The sequence below is a fragment of the Nipponia nippon genome, unplaced genomic scaffold (genome assembly GCF_047370975.1).
Source record: "Nipponia nippon isolate SJK-2023a ecotype South Korea unplaced genomic scaffold, ASM4737097v1 scaffold_2, whole genome shotgun sequence".
Lineage (NCBI taxonomy): Eukaryota > Metazoa > Chordata > Aves > Pelecaniformes > Threskiornithidae > Nipponia > Nipponia nippon.
In genome coordinates, this window is record NW_028262336.1 from 65,114,168 (window position 1) to 65,130,201 (window position 16,034).

Here is a 16,034-nt window from a genome sequence, read left to right on the forward strand (position 1 = left end):
TAGTAACTGAACATTTGAAATGCATTCTGCTACCTTTTTGAAATAAAAATGTTCTAGTACTGAATGTGTGCTGTACAACATGAAAGTAGTGCTTTGCTTATTTTACCTCTGGCCAGAAAAAAAACCCCTCTTATCTGTGCAATGGTTTGCCTCATGGACTACTGCTGTTAACAATAATATTTTCTATATAAACTGTATTATGATATGCATGGTTTTGACTTTGTATTTCAGGCCAACTTCAAGGAATCCTACATGGCTACTTTTTATGACTATTTTAATGAGCAGAAATATGCAGATGCAGTAAAAAATGTAAGTAATGCATGTGAATCCTCTGAAAATCCTGCTGTGTTGTTGAAGCTGATGCTCAGAATCCTAGAATGTAATACATACTGTTTGTAAACCAGGAAGCGTGTGCTGGAAAAATCAGACTCCTGATAACTGTAATGTTCAAGAAACTTTTACCAAATTATGTGCATGTCAATAGTGGAATCTTTTTGGATCTACTTCTACTTAATAATTGAGACATGTGCATGCTTCATAGGATGCTGCAGATCTGCGATGAAAATTGCTTAGTCCAAAAGGAAACGAAAGATGGTATAGCAAAGGAGAAACACAAGAAGCGTTGGTCATCTGCAGTTTTTCTGCTTAAGAGCATTTGTGCTACTTGTTAGTTTACAACCCAGGAAACTTCCCAAATTCCTCAAGCTTCTGCCGTTACCTTCTGTTTACCTACTTTTACAATATTCTCTTGTAGCTCTATGCTGTACAAATGTTAAAGATTTTAATTTGTGTAGTGCGGTACTATCATTTTTATCTATGCTTTTTGTTCACCTTTTAGTTTCTAGATTTAATTTCATCTTCAGGAAGGAAAGATCACAAGAGCATAGAGCAACCTATATTGCTTAAAGAAGGGTAAGCATGCATGTGCAACAAAACTCTCTACTTGTGTGCTTGCTACCATTCGAAGGCAGCTATCTTTTTTTCCGCCACCCCTATTCCATCCATGTGTTCAGAGAAGAATGTAGGAAGATTCTTGTGTTGCTATTTCCGCTCTCTGTGGCTTCTATAGCTGATTTTAACATCTTTTCATTTGATTTAAACATCTTAATTTAAGTATGTTTTGAAATAAGTGGAGGAAAAAGAAGCCTGTAGAACATAATTAGCACAGCTAAGGCAAAATAAACTTAAATCAGCATTGTGTTAAAATCAAGTTGATTTTTTTTTTCCTGAACTCCAGTGAACAAAAGCTGTAGAATTCCACTGTGAAGGCAAATACTGAATATCTTAGCGAGGGCAAAGCCTGCAAATGGAATTTGCTTTTGCTGCCCTGTAAGATCCACGTGCTAATGATTATCATGGCCATTTCAAGGAAAATTTGTGATGCACTTGGAACAGTTTCTAGTTTTAGTACCTTTCCTTTTTTTGGAAGCATGTTCCATGTGCCATATTAGTTTGAGATATTAATTGTTGACCTTTTTTGTGTTACAAAACTTGAGTTGTTAAGATCATCTAAGTGCACTGTGGAAACAGCTTCTTTGAGCTGGGAGGAAGAAAGTAAAAAATCCAAATTCTTCCTGTCAGAGCTCAGTAAGCTGAACTGCTTCTGGAAAGTAAATTTTCATTGTAGCTTTAAGTCATGCAAAAATTAGGTTTTCGATGAAAACATGAGTACCTCTTCCAGTTAACCTCTACAGTTCACTTCTCTTCTCTGATGAGCATCTGTCCCTAGAAGCAAGTTTGTCTATTTTAAGGCTGTACATTTATCATTCTTTTGTTTTTGAAAATAAATGTATAGTTTGTAACATTTTCCCTCTAACTCTTAAACATTATTTTTTCTGCCTCTGTCTTTCTTTTGCTCCTGTCTGATTTTTTTCTGTCTTTTCTTGCTCGGCCTGTGGCTGCTGTTGTAAGGACTCTTAAACTAACAGTAAAGAAAGTTGATGGTAATAGTTCATGCAGGTAAGATGGTAGGGGCAGTTGGTGCTTTGCTGTAGCTACCAGCTGACAGCATGTCCTTCCTTTGCAGCAATAGACTTGTCAGACCTAACTTCGGGGAGGAAGTACTCTGTTTAACAATCCTGAAATGCCTGTGTAAACCCAGCAGGGAACATTTTGTTATCTATTTCTTGATGTTGAACGACTCTTTTTTTTTTCTTTCTTTCTTTTTTTTTTTTCCTTCCTTAAAACAAAAACCTGCTGTAAATAGAGAGTAAAGGACTTTTATCTGTAGGCAGAGGCTCCAAGAAGCACCGAGATTTGCTTAATACTCGGTGTATACATCCCAGTGAACTCACTGGAAGTGAGTAAGAAGTGGCCATACATTTTCTAGGCACTTCTGAAGTAGCATTTGTGTAAATTTTTCTCAAGGTTAAGGAGTGGCCTTCAGCTGCCTATTTTTCCTGACATTTTGTGTTATTGCCATGTTATATCATGGGGAGTGGGTGGGAATTTTCACAGCCTTTGATTTGATTCTTCTCCAGATTGATTGGCTGGTTAGTGGGGTTTCTGTTTGCCTTTGCAATGTTTTTGTTTGCCTTTGTTTTTTTAATCTATCTTTGTTTCTATTAAGAGTATCTAGATGGAAAGCTATAGCATATGTACTTTTGAATGAACGTACAGTACCGAAGATTAGTCACTGGCACTTGGGGTTGCTGGCATTGATCATGCCATCGCTGCTTAACAGCTGTCTGCCTGCTTCTTTCCAAAAGGAAGAGAATTAAAAGGAGAACTAGTCCTGCCGTTCTTGTAGGTGAAAGGGGCATGCTGGTGCTTCCAAGCAAGGCTAAAGCAGATCCAAACTCAGGTCTACCATAAACATGAGAAGAAACAGTACCTCCAGCCACCCAGCACTGAAATGGGTTTCATCTTAGACTTTTTTCCCTTTGTGCTTCTGACTGTTTGCACTGACTTCTCACACATTCTGTGAATGTTAGAAACAAAGAAATCCTTTACATTCACCTTAAAACTTATGTGGCTTTGAATGCTTGTCACCTATCTGTGGGAAATAAAAGCACATTCTTCTCTTGGCTATGTCAGCTATGAAGAATTTAATTAGAAACGTGCTCTTAGCTTTGCAGTATGGAATTTGCATTTTTCAAAGAGGGAGTCTCTGTAGGAGTTTGCAGTTTTAAGTCACCTTTTAGGTGTTGGCATGAGAAGGAAGAGAAACTAACTTGAAAAGCATATTGTCCAGCCCAAGGATATCTGCTCTTCCCTTGAAATTTGCCTTAACCTTGAAATATGAAGACTGCCACCAGAGGGCCTGGTGATGACCTGAATCATATGGTTTTATCAAATATTTCTCAAGTAATCCAAGAATAAGGACCAAGACAGTAACTGTCTGACCATTTTAAGAATGAGAGGTGTGTAACTATAACTGGTTTAAAAAAAATCTGTTGCCGTATACAGTCCTTGCCAGCTTTTGCTCACACAACTTGGAATGGGCAGCAGGCACCAACCCTGCTGGTTACAAAACAGTTAAAGTCTGAAGGAATGTGAGTTTCTGTTTGAGCTTTAAACAGACCTGAGGTTCAGTTGGATGCAGTGTAGCTGTTTCTGACTGAAGATACCAGAAGCGAGAAACGGTATTAGCTGTTCTAAGCATTTTAGCTGTGCTATTGAAAATCTTCAATCAAATCATTCGCTGTTCTCTCTGTGTGCTCTTTGTGCTGTATAGTGCCTTCCTACTTGATAAAAACTACCCTGTAGTAAGTAGTTTTTACTGGCTCCATTATACAATTCTGTGTTTGGCACAATAGTTAATGTAATGTGTAGAGTAGCTGTTATCAACTCTCTACTGCATATGCATACACATTTTTTTCCACCAAAAGTGATGCTGAGCAGTATGAAGTCAGTAGGGTTTCCAAAGTCACCTTGAAGCTTTTGGATTGATTTAGTGGTTAGGAAGGTGCTGGATGCATCACAGTTTCTTGTAAGCTAATTCAAATTTGAAATTAATTAAAACTGACAACTCACTAAATGAACACCCCTCCTCTGCCAAAAATGGGGGGAATGGAGGGCTCTAGCTTTCAGCTGTCAGATGGCTTTGTATATTACTGAAAACGCGTTTCCAACTGCAGCATCAATGTGCAATTGCAAATGGAGCTGTGGAACAGCCTGATTTTGTTTCTAGAGCTTGAGAGTGACTAAAGCATGTAAGGGCACAGTACCTGTGCTCCAGAGGCCTTACACCTGCCTTTTTATTCTTAATCATACTCTGAACCTTTTGAGCTTTCTCACAGTTTTAAAAAAAATAATAAAAAAAGCTTGTAGAGTTAACAGGTCAAGCTAAGCAGAGCAGTACTAACCATGTCCTGCCCTTTTTCTGCTGTAGTAGGAAACCATTTAGCTGGATTTGTAACTGAGGAAAGGGCACAAGCTGCAGTTCAGCTAACTAACTAGAGCCCTGTGTAGACTACAAGTCAAGCTATGTGTCTTGCCCCTTATGTATATCTGGAAAAAGGACAGGCTTAACTAACAGATGCACTAAACCTATCCAAATGTGACTTTCCTTTCGTTGTCAAGACAAGGCCTTAATAATTAGAAAACACTGTGTGTCCCCTCCTAAAGCTTCACAAGTGCCATCATGTATGTGTGTGTGTGTATATGTATATATGTATAACTCTATATACATAAATACATATTTTATATATATGCATATATTTATATGAATGTATATATAAAATCTATATAAAATTTATATGAATGTATATATAAAAACTGTTGTCCTGTTTACTAGGTTCATGATCAAGAGAGCACAAGGAAGAAAACGATTTGGTATGAAAAACTTCAAGAAGAGATGGTTTCGCCTGACAAACCATGAGTTTACCTATCAGAAAAGCAAAGGTAACAAAGGTTTGCCAGTCTTTTTCTGATACATTAAAGCGAAGATTAAACATAAGAATTGTGTAAGAACAGAAGACTGAGATCTAGATCTGTAACTGTAGAAGGCACAGTGCAGGCAAGTCTGTCAGTCTGTATGTTCTTACACTTTTCTTAGTATGTCTGTGCTGAGTGTTAGAGAAGCTTCCTGGATAGCACAGTACCCTATAAATTAGCAGATTATTTGATAATATTTGTCTAATATCAGTTATCAACATCATCTGTAGGTTACACAGTTAAGTAGTAGATTGTCCAAGGAAACAAAACTCGGGATGCAAATACCTTACGCTGGGATTTGGGGTTGTATTGAACATTCTCAGATGCATCTCAGCTTGTTCTCATAAATTCTGTGGCATTGGCAGAAGTGGCTGCAGTAGGCAGGGATTTGCCTGCAAGCTTTGAACTTGCAAAAATGTGTTCACTTAATGTTGCCTAATATCAAGGATTTTGCTTTTCACAAATTGTTCCTGTCTGTTCGGTAGTGCACAACAAATACCAGTTCCTTCCATCATATAAATACATAGGGAGTGAGAAAGATAAGGAAACATGTTCAGATCATGCCATTCATCATTTCACACTCGACTTTGAAATCTTACGTCACCACCATCAACCTAGTTCAGTTGAGCTGACAGGAATGATTTCTTTCATTGTCACCTTCTCAGGAAATGTACTGCATCCTGCTGCAGTAGTCAGTTTCTAAGAGGTTTGCAGCATAATGTAGCACAGCTGAAAACAGAAATGAACTTAAGATAATACTTGAGGACCATGCTAGTAAATCCCTGCTGAGTGAAAGATTTTTTTTTCTTCTGCAGTCCAAATGATCTTCAAAGGAACTGAATCAGCCCTTAGAATACGGGCAGAAGGTGAAGTTGTTGTGAATAAGTCACTCAGTATCTGTGTGTGTGTGTTCTGCAGGTGATCACCCTCTGTGTAGCATTCCAATTGAAAACATTCTGGCAGTGGAAAGACTGGAGGAGGAATCCTTTAAAATGAAAAATGTAAGTAGGTCATCTTCATTAATTTGCTTGTTAGGCTGGTCTAGATCCACCAGCCTAATCGCCTTTTTCCCTTTTGTAACCTGGATTGGGTTTCTGTTGAAAGATGTACAACCACAGCTGCTTGTTCTGTATATAGTAGCAGGACTTTCCAAAAGTACAGCCCATTCAGATTCTTAACAGTCAGCAGTCTTTGGGTTTCGTGATGTGCAGCACACTCAGTACTGACCACTGCTGATCAGCTGTCTGGGCTCCGTAATGTCAGACACAGGTAAGATAATCGAGTCCCTGCCCTTTCTGTCAGACCTCTCTGTTGGGAAGGAACTGGCTGCTTATAATTGTGAAGGATCACATCTTCTTTCTTAGGTATCAGGTTTCTTTATTGGTTAATGAAAGTACATATATACTTGCGTTAGCTCATGTGCCAAAACAACATCTGTGCTGTGCCAGTATGGTTTAGCATTTTGCGAATAAAATTAGGGAATAAAATACATTAGGGAATAAAATACAGCTGTATTTCTCATGCATGGAACACTGCTGCGAACTTCTGTATGTGAAACACACCATCCATTGTGTAAGAACAGTTCTTAGACATGATCAGTTTAGGTGATGTTGGGAGCCTTTTTCATACTCTTCCGCCTGTAAAGCTGAGTACATTCCTTAAAAAGTTTTGTTTAAAAATAAACAAAAAACCAGCTCAGTGTTTTCCAGTTCTAAACATGCACCTACTACAGACTTCTTCATACACATAAATGGTTGTGACTTTTAGCTTTTCTGCCTTGAAGTCTTTCCTGCCATCTACACTGCTTGTGGACACCATGCAGGACAGTGCTCAAACCTGCCCTAGATAGTAGGTTCCTCAAACAGCACTTTGTTAAAGTGAAATACAATCCTTGACTCCTCACTATTTTCCCTGTTTCAGGTATTATTTTGGTAGCATATCTCTCTCTGTGTTAAAAGGTGGAATAAGTTTCAGTTCACTTGCTTCTAGAACACATCTTCATTGTACTGTAGCTGGCTCTGGTGTTTATAACTCATGTTAATTACATAGGCAAAAGCAACCAAGCTGCAAAATAATTCTCAAGCTATCAGAAGGCAGCTGTAATGTGTGATGAACTGTTGCCAACTGTACTCTGCAAAATAACTTGATTGAACTAAAAGTAGCCACACAGTTGAGAGAAAACTTACTGCATGTGGAGAGGAGCTGAGCTATAATTCTGATCAACTTTTCAGTGACAGCAGTCTTTAACTTATGCTGAGTGTACTGATCTAGAATGCATCAAAAATATCCCTTTATTGTAAAGATTTATTATAGAAAAAATATCCCTTTATTGTTAACATCAGAAACTGTGGGCTATTTTGGTTGCTTAAATTCAGTATTACCTAGGAAATGAAGGTGACTACACCCATTCTGGGAAGTAAGGTTCAGAGTCTTTCCATAAGCAGTAGAAAATACCATCATCACCTTCCCGTGCTAATATATTCCCATTCATCTTGCTATACATAAATAGAATACGGCAGCAAGAACAGAATCCTCAAAACACCACAGCAGATGTATTTGCGGTAGATATTCCATCGTGGTTACTAAGTGTGATTAAAGATCCACAGTTTCTACAAATACTGTCTATGTATCTGTGCTCTGAATTGCACCAAGTGTGTCTTCCTCACTCCTGATAAGTCTCTCTGTCTGGCAGTAAGGCCAGTAGCCTTCACCATCCTTAAGCACAGTTTAGGGGGTGTGAGGGTGGCTTTAAGTACTGTTCAGGTCTCCCGTGTTGTTTGAGAAGCAACTGGTGGTTTTGGTAGTGTGAAGGTCTTGCAACAACTTGAAATTCTTGGCTTAGTTGTGGGCTTCTCAGTAACAGTTGCCATATGTTAGTTCACTTAGGTTGGTATCGCCTTACACAAAGCCATACTCCTTAAATCTGTTCCTTTGTTGTAATGCAGAAGGCTCCGTTTACCCCAGCAGGACATTAAAATTCTTTTCCCTGTAGTTCTGTGTTAACAGACGGTTGAGCTGCATGCTCCTGTCGTCCTCGTTCCTTCCTTCCCTATTCCCCAAACTCAAATTGACATGTTATGTCCTGAAAAGTTTTATTAAAAGGACTCTCTCTTTGGTGTCTTATTTTGGCAGTGTTGGACTGATCACACTAGCAGCTCCTACACTGCTCTCGTGTGTTGCGCCTTTCTAATTATTGTCTGACATCTATAAGGATACTAAATCCAGGGAAATGACTGTTGGAGCTTTCCCTTTCCTGTTAGAAGAGACATTGTAATTAAAAAAACCATGTACGTTCACAAATTAGCAACTATATTTGCAAGCTACTTCGAAGGATGTGCACCTAAAAGTGTCACAGGGAAGAAGACATTGCTCCTGGTGCCAATCTGCAACATTCTCCCGACCAGCTAGGTGCAGAATTCAGGCCAATGTTTCAGGTCTTTGTAATAGACAAAAGCGAATTTCAGTTTTGGGGTTTTTGGATTTTTTTGGTGGTTTTTTTTTTGTGCCTCTTTGTTTTTCTTTTAAAGTAGCACAGAGAAACCAGCTGTTTGGAAAATAATGTTCTATGTGATAGGGCAGTGTAATGTCTAATGATTTGAATAATCAAACGCAGAAGTAGAGGGGGGAAGGATAATTTAGGAATACCCGAGAGAGAGAGGAAAACCCCTTAAAATTAAGTATTTGCAGAAGCTAGAGGAAATGAAGATGGCTGACATTTGCCTTTCCAAAATTTGCAGTTAAGATCACTAACTTGAGTTTAGTTATCTTCAGTGCATGATCGGTATAATCAAGCAATAAGACTGTGCATCAGAAACTTGCTTCTTCAGGAGGAGGAAAATAAATTCTAAAGTAAATTTTAGAATGCAAGCCGTTTTGAACAGGCTGGAGAAGCTTTAGTTTAGACTTTCAGTGCCCAAGCCATAATGCAGAATTAATGTGTAATTATTTGAACCACACTATGGCGATTAAAGAGAAACTGTATTGCTGTAATTTGCTAATAGCAGCTATAGTTGCATGCAGAAGCGTGGAAGTTATTGAAAGAATCATGCTGAAATAGCTGTTAAAAAAGACTAGAGATACGGCAGTATTGAAGCAAAGCTGTCGCTGAGGGTGGATCCAAGCTCTCGTTTTTCTCTTTTCTGCCCCCTGCTGACTAGCATTTCCTTCCAGCCCTGTGTTAGGTCCTCTGTCAGCCTTCCAAAACTTGGAGCTGCAGCATTACTAAAATTGCATCCCTGAGGCTGACAACAAATCTTGTTGAGGCCCAACCAGCAAGTTGGTATTAGCTGTTTGTAAATCATCTCCTACAGGAACAGTATCTTACTCCTTGTACCAGGTGAAAGGTCTTGTTGATTTAAAGGCATATTTGCTGCTTGGTTTTGTGTAGAAACGTATTTATTGGTGCATTCGTTTAGTATGCTGTGTTTTTCCTTTAATAAATCATCAGTCTGAGCCCAGTCTTAGGTTCACCAACTCATTCTGGTGGTTTATTCTGTGGCTTATTTCCTTATTTGCAGATGTTCCAGGTGATCCAGCCTGAAAGAAGAGTCTTGTATATCCAAGCAAATAATTGTGTGGAGGCCAAGGACTGGATTGATATCCTCACCAAAGTTAGCCAATGCAACAAGAAGCGCCTCACGGTCTACCATCCCTCTGCCTATCTTAATGGCCACTGGCTTTGCTGTAAAGCTACTGCAGATAATACTCCTGGCTGCACACCCTGCACAGGGTAAGGATTGGTAATGTGCGGTTGGTCTAGGTATTGCCAGGGGTATGTGTGTCTCTGCAGCGTGACTTGCAGGTATGCAGTTACCAAGAAGATCTGCCAGGTGCGCAGGCATCGTGGTGTTTTCAAAGGCCATCTTTATTGTTATTTCTGATGCTGTCAGTATCTGCGTATCTTGGTCAAAACGTTGAAATTTTTAGAGTTCAAGACATTGATGAGGGTTCACTGTTGGATAAGATACTTTGGTTCTGATCATCTGTCATTAGTAAAAATGTCAGAAATCCTTTCAATGTCCTGTTTGTAAATGCCTGAAACAGGCAATCATCTGCTTCTAGATTTAATTCTAAACTGATCTTCTCCTAAGGGGCCCACTCATGCTCTCTGTCAAATGAAGAGATACTGTCTGGTTCACAGGAAGCTATTTTCATCTAAAACGAGAGAAGCAACAAGTCCGTAATGGTAGTTAGTCTCAGAATCCAAGACCTGGATGGCTGGGAGTTCAGTGCTTTGGCTCCTCCATCTGGTTGTAGCAGACTAATTCAACAAAATGTCTGGATACTGATACAGTCCTCTCTTTCAAGTCAGAGTGAAAGCATGCTGGATAAATCTAGGCATAAAGAAGTTTGAACTTGTCTACCTTTTATTTTGGGAAAAATAGGAAGTTTTGAGCTCCGTTATATACAATCTGTTGGCTTTCACGAGTACTCACTTTTACTTTCATCCTTGTTAAGTGCTTTTTGTGCCATAATACACTGTTTAGCATATAACTTATGCCTCTCTTCCTGATGCCTTACAGAGGCCTGCCAGCAAATATACAACTGGATATAGATGGAGATAGAGAAACTGAGCGCATCTACTCTCTTTTCAACTTGTATATGCCAAAATTGGAGAAAATGCAAGGTGAGGATGAAAGATCATTGCATCTCCAATACACTTAGCAAGGCAAAAATACCTGTGAAAAATTGTATGTTCTAGCTAGACCAGCCTTGTGAATCACATCCTAGTACACAGTGGCCATTATTTAACTTGTTTCCCCTTCTGCTGTCTTGAGGCAGTTGTGTGAATTATTTTTGGTGCAGTGTACAGTCTCATAGTCTGTACAAAGTTCTTCGCATAATAAACAGTTGTTTGAAATACAGTCTTAACCACAGCATCCTAAAATAGCATAGGCACAGAGCATTGCTTGGATGCTCTGAATTGGCAAATCAGAGCGTGCACTAAACCAGAAGTTTACTGATCCTGAAAAGAAGCACCAGCAAAGTTGAGGTTTCAGTGGAACATGGTTTTGTGTTACCAGAAGTCATGTGCACATTCCCTGATTCAGATCCCAAGAACAGGCTGAATAAAAATGGTTTCTCAGGAAGGCTCTTTCACAATCATCAGCAAAAAATGACCTGTGGAATGTCTGTGAAATGCTGAAGAGTGAAGTTTGGGCTATGAAACCCTCAGGAGCTGAGAGGACCAGAGATGTGACATGAAGGATAAAAGAAAGAAGAGACAGCAGAGGAAGTTAGTACTAGTAGGCATGCCAAGAAAAGTATCCGGTGTACACAGTGCCAGACTTGAAATCCCAATTTAGCACAAGGAGTGGCAGGGAAGCCTTCACTGTGGCACTGATCTTTAAATAGGACTTTATTTTATAATATGAGATAAGCCAGTGGTGTCAAACACACGGATTGGAAAGCACTTTAATCCATTCCTGGCCGCCGTGCAATTGCAAACTTAAGATCCCCACCACTTCCGAGCTGTCTGAACCAATGCCCAGCTTTCCCCTGTTCCGAATCCTCACTGCCAGAGCCAGCGTCAAGTTTCAGTGTCCGGGAAAAGGACACAGGTCTGGCGCGGACAGTGCAGCAAGGGGAAGGTAACTCGAAAGCTGAGACTTGAGACAGCAGTAAAGGTAGAAAGCTAGGGAAAAATACAGACAGAGTAAAATATTCTCTCTCCCCTTCTAATACACTCGGCTACAATGCAGAAGTAGGTCACATGATGAATGTTTTGCAAATGTTCATGTGTAATCAGTGTCCTGATCTCTTAGCCAGGAAGGCTCCCTGGTAAGATAGGAAGGTAGCATGACTTGCCCTTTCTTAGGATATGTCCTTAAGCAGGCAGCCAGGCAGTAGTCATGACATACTCTGCTTATGCTTATTGTATGAATCTTTTAGGGGTAATGTGGTAAAACATCTTACATGACTACTTCAACCTGTAATTGTTTTTAATTCAATCTGTTGTGTAGTGCTGTGCTTGCTACTTAGCTGATGCTTGGGGATGGAACCCATCCTGAAAGGTGAATACTTAACTTCGTGCAGGCCAACACTGCAGCACAGCAGCAGCGTCAGGCCTGTGTCAGAGTGCCCAGAGTGTGCGCATGGGGTACTGCTAGTGCTAATTGAGATGAAAACATTGCCTGTGCAGCAAAGGACAGCTTCGCAGCAAGCCAGGAGCAGCTGCCAGGCTTGCTGCCCTTTCCTTATGAGACAAGGAGGAGGGAAGGGGCATGGGACAAGCTCTGTGCCTACCAACAGTCCAGCAAAAGGACAGGGCACGGCTCCTTCTGCTGTTGCTGTTGATGTCAGCCACAGTTCTGTGGTGGTCACACGGAAGCAAACCAAGGAACTGCATGAACCCTGGACTGAGTATTATTCGTCTGCTTGTCTCGCTTTTTTCCCCCCGCCTATCTGATACCTATTCCCATACTTTTTTTTTTTTTTCCCCCAGAGGCCTGTGGCAGCAAATCTGTGTATGATGGACCTGAAGAGGAAGAATATTCTACATTCATCATTGATGACCCTAAGGAGACATATAAAACACTAAAGCTGATTATTGAAGGTGTTGGAACTTTAGAGCAGGAGCATGCTCAATATAAGAGGGATAAATTTAAGAAGACAAAATACGGAAGCCAGTAAGTATAATGGGTTGTCCAAACAGGGGAACAGTCCTGGGAAATGATATTTCCCTTGCTTATGTTCTGGCCTTCACCATATTCATGTTCAAAAAAGATCCTGCAAATACACACAAAGTAGGATTGTGACTCAGGACTGACACACAATATTTTAAAGGACTGTAAGGAATTTTCAGATGCTTTTTTTAATGCAGTTCCATTCATAAAAATAAGCATGGGGTTTGTTTTGTTGTTTGTTTGTTTGTTTGTTTTAATTTTGAACCTGTGCTCATGGAGTGAGCAGTAAATACCAGATGATACGTATACGTACCAGCTTATTTGAGAGTGTTGGTTTAAAAATGGGAAGAGTGGCTGATAGAGCCACATGATTGTATTTTGTGTACACATAAATAAAGGAGCATTCTGCACATGGCTGACAAAAAAGAGGATCAATTCAGTCAGTTAGTTCTTCCAGTTCAAGTCAGATGCAGTATTATCATTACAATTACAACTTTGAAAATCAAACTTAGTGAAAAGGTTCCATCTGTTCACTTTCCATTCTGACATTTTTATGTCCTGACAGAAAATTCTATGTATGTATAGTACTTTTTCCTTTTTTTTTTCTTTTCTTTTAGAGAACATCCCATTGGTGACAAGAGCTTCCAGACGTACATCAGGCAGCAGTCGGAGATCTCAGCGCATTCCATATGAAGTGCAAAGGAAATCACAGGACAGTGCTGAAGGGTCGATCAGTGAAGCTAAAGAGCAAAACAAAAGGGAAGCCACACATGTAGCAAAATGTACAGATAGTGTCAAGCTTACAAACCTTGAAACTTGCTAAACGTGTTGTCTTTTCAAGAAACTGTTATAATAGTTGCTATGCACTTTATTCATCTGATTATTGACAGATGATAAAACTCTGCCTTCTAGGCAGTTGTTGTCACGTGTATTTTCAAATTTGCTTTGGTTTCTTGGAATCTAGTGATCAGTTCAATGATCGAGGTGTGTGGACTTCATCTTGACAACTCCAATGCAATTCCTTATGTTTTGGAAACCAAGCGTGCTGGTAATATGCAGCATTTTCTAGAATGGCTGTTTGTTACTGGGTTTTGTTCCCGATTAATGTATATTATGTCACGCCCCTGCGTGCTCTCTTAGGAAAAGCTTAGTAACACTTTACTTTTAATGCCTGCATTTAGAAAAGAAGCAGAGAAAAAACCCTCTGGTGCAATCTCTTGCATTGTAGCTTGTATTCTGAGCAGGCCTTTTGTTTTTACAACAGCATAATTTTTGCTAACTGTGTACAGTTTTTAATAGAAATTTAGGTCCCAATGGTACTCTTGATATTTTTGAGATACAAAGTCATTTCTCCAGGCACATTCAGCAGACTTTGGTTTTGAAGACGCAATCTCAGCAGTATAATAAAACTGACTCCCATAAATACAAGTAAGAAAGAAATGAACTTATGTCAAAGCTACATGTCTCTTTTATGCAGTCCAGTGAATGGTAATCTTTGAAAGTCTGCCAACTGAAAGGCAAGATAAGCTGATTTTGATGACCTTTTACCACCACAGTGAGAAAGACAAACAGAATACAAGTCTGGCAGCTGAGACACACTGACTCCCAGGCACAAAAGCCGTCACAATGGGTTTTCTCTGAAAGGATGTTTAAGCACTGAAGTCCACGCTATCCTAGTACCACTTGCTTTTCTGGAAAACAGATTTCTACTGTTCCAAAAATGTTTTTAAATACTTTTAAAAAAAGAGACTTGTTAAAGGATATTTAGGATATTAACACGCATAATGGTAACTTGTTAATATTCCGAGTGTAGTGAAAATGGAATGAGCTGCGTATCTCACTAATACCAACAAAAGGCGTTAAGTAAGGGAATAAAGATCTGCTAAATATAAGAGACATATTTGTGTCTACTGTTTAGTTGTACACTATAACTTTCCTCTGTATAAAGGTTTGATTTACAAACATCTAGCTTTGATGGCACGGAAGCCTGCGTGATGGACTTTAAGCTTCTGTGGGGTAGAAGCTAGTGTTGGTTTTAAGCTGAATTGGAACAGGAAGCATTGAATTATCATTTTAATGCGAAGATATCTGTATCTTTGCTCAAAGTGTTACCGAGTAACTCTGAACTGTGTTGTCATTGCATCTGACATGATTAAGATGGCTGAAGTACTTTGAATGCCTCTGTTTGTTAGCGATGCTCTTAGCAATGAGGTTTTCTTTTTGTTTGAGTATATAGTTGACCACATCCTAGTAGGTGATAGATGATATTTTATTCCTCTTCACCCAGCAGACTGCAGAAAGGGAAGCAATGAAGCATTGCAGAGATGCATTTTGGACTCCAAGCTTTTAGCTGCCATGAACTGCATTTTTGAACGTGTTTGTAACATAATATTGTTTATAAAATGCTAATGACCTGTAATGTGCGTTCTACTTGCCAATTATAGAAAGTTCTATTTCTGAAAACTGTGTGCACATTTGGAGTCTGTTTAGATTCACAGTGGCCACCGGGGTGCCCGTTGGCACAGCATCCGCTGTTCAGAGTTGGGCCATGGATGGAGGTCCTCGTGAGTGTAAACCAATCTCTGTTGGGGCTGCAGAGTCCCATCCTTGTTCCTCCTCCAATCCTCACCCCTTTTCTTGGGTCAGCATTGCACCCGTGGGACTCTGCAGTGAGCCAGATTGGGCACCTGAGCCAACCACAAACTACTCTAGCAAAGAAAACAGTTATCCCTCAGCTAGATCAGCCTTTTGAACCAGTTCCTTGGGTAATTACACAGCTGTTGCTGCTGCGAGGGAGGGGTGAGTCCATGTTGAGCGCACCGCACCCTGCATGTAGGTTGGCTCATGACCCTGTGGAACCACCACCCTTCTGAATAGGACCTATTCTGTGGCAAAACCTTGGGCATGCAGAGGTTTGTGGAAGTCGGTCTTCTGGAGCTTACCAGTCCTGTCTGGATACTCATGTGGATCAAGCTTCAGCTCTGAGGCGCTGTGTGACAAGCTGCACTCACTGGTTCTGGTGGGGAGCGTTTGCAGGAAGGCTAGGCAACGGCCCCTCCGGGACAGAAAGCTGTTGACCAGCTCATTTAGTGTCTGTTAGTCTAGCTCATGTTCAAGGTAACTCCCACTGCTGTATCGGGTGTCTCTGCCACCAGAACACAGGCGCGCGTTTCTGAGAAACTTCTGGAGAAGAGCTTCTGCAGGCACTCTCTAGCTGAGCGACAGTAGTGGTTTAACAGGTAGACCGCAGCCAGGAAAGAAAACCAAACTGATGGTGGCAGACATGTCACCAGTGTCTCGGTGAAGGTGAACTTGACCACAACTATGCAAGTGTGTGTTTTTGCTGAGGAATTGTAAACCTTGTTTTAAAAACAAACAAGGTTTTAAGTAAGACGAAGTAGTAAACTGACATGGGATTTCTAATAAATGAGCAGAGTTAAATGCAAAATTACTGTAACACCATTCCCAGGTTTGTCTCTTTTCCATTCAATCTCATCCAGTGTATACAATCATTTTGTTTCCTTGCTAACA

At 40.1% G+C, this 16,034-nt stretch overlaps 1 protein-coding gene across 4 annotated transcripts in view; it reads left to right on the forward strand.

Annotated features, from left to right (window-relative positions):
- Positions 1-15,787, forward strand: part of RASA3 (RAS p21 protein activator 3) — a 181,376-nt gene extending 165,589 nt beyond the window's left edge. For all 4 annotated transcript variants that reach the window (XM_087758475.1, XM_087758474.1, XM_087758473.1 and 1 more), the window contains 8 exons: positions 232-309; positions 839-912; positions 4,739-4,845; positions 5,797-5,879; positions 9,396-9,607; positions 10,401-10,504; positions 12,323-12,506; positions 13,121-15,787. In XM_087758475.1, the coding sequence (XP_087614601.1) occupies positions 232-309; positions 839-912; positions 4,739-4,845; positions 5,797-5,879; positions 9,396-9,607; positions 10,401-10,504; positions 12,323-12,506; positions 13,121-13,196 (918 nt within the window). In that variant the 3' untranslated portion in view covers positions 13,197-15,787. The remainder of the gene's footprint in view (positions 1-231; positions 310-838; positions 913-4,738; positions 4,846-5,796; positions 5,880-9,395; positions 9,608-10,400; positions 10,505-12,322; positions 12,507-13,120) is intronic.
- Positions 15,788-16,034: the final 247 nt, after the last annotated feature.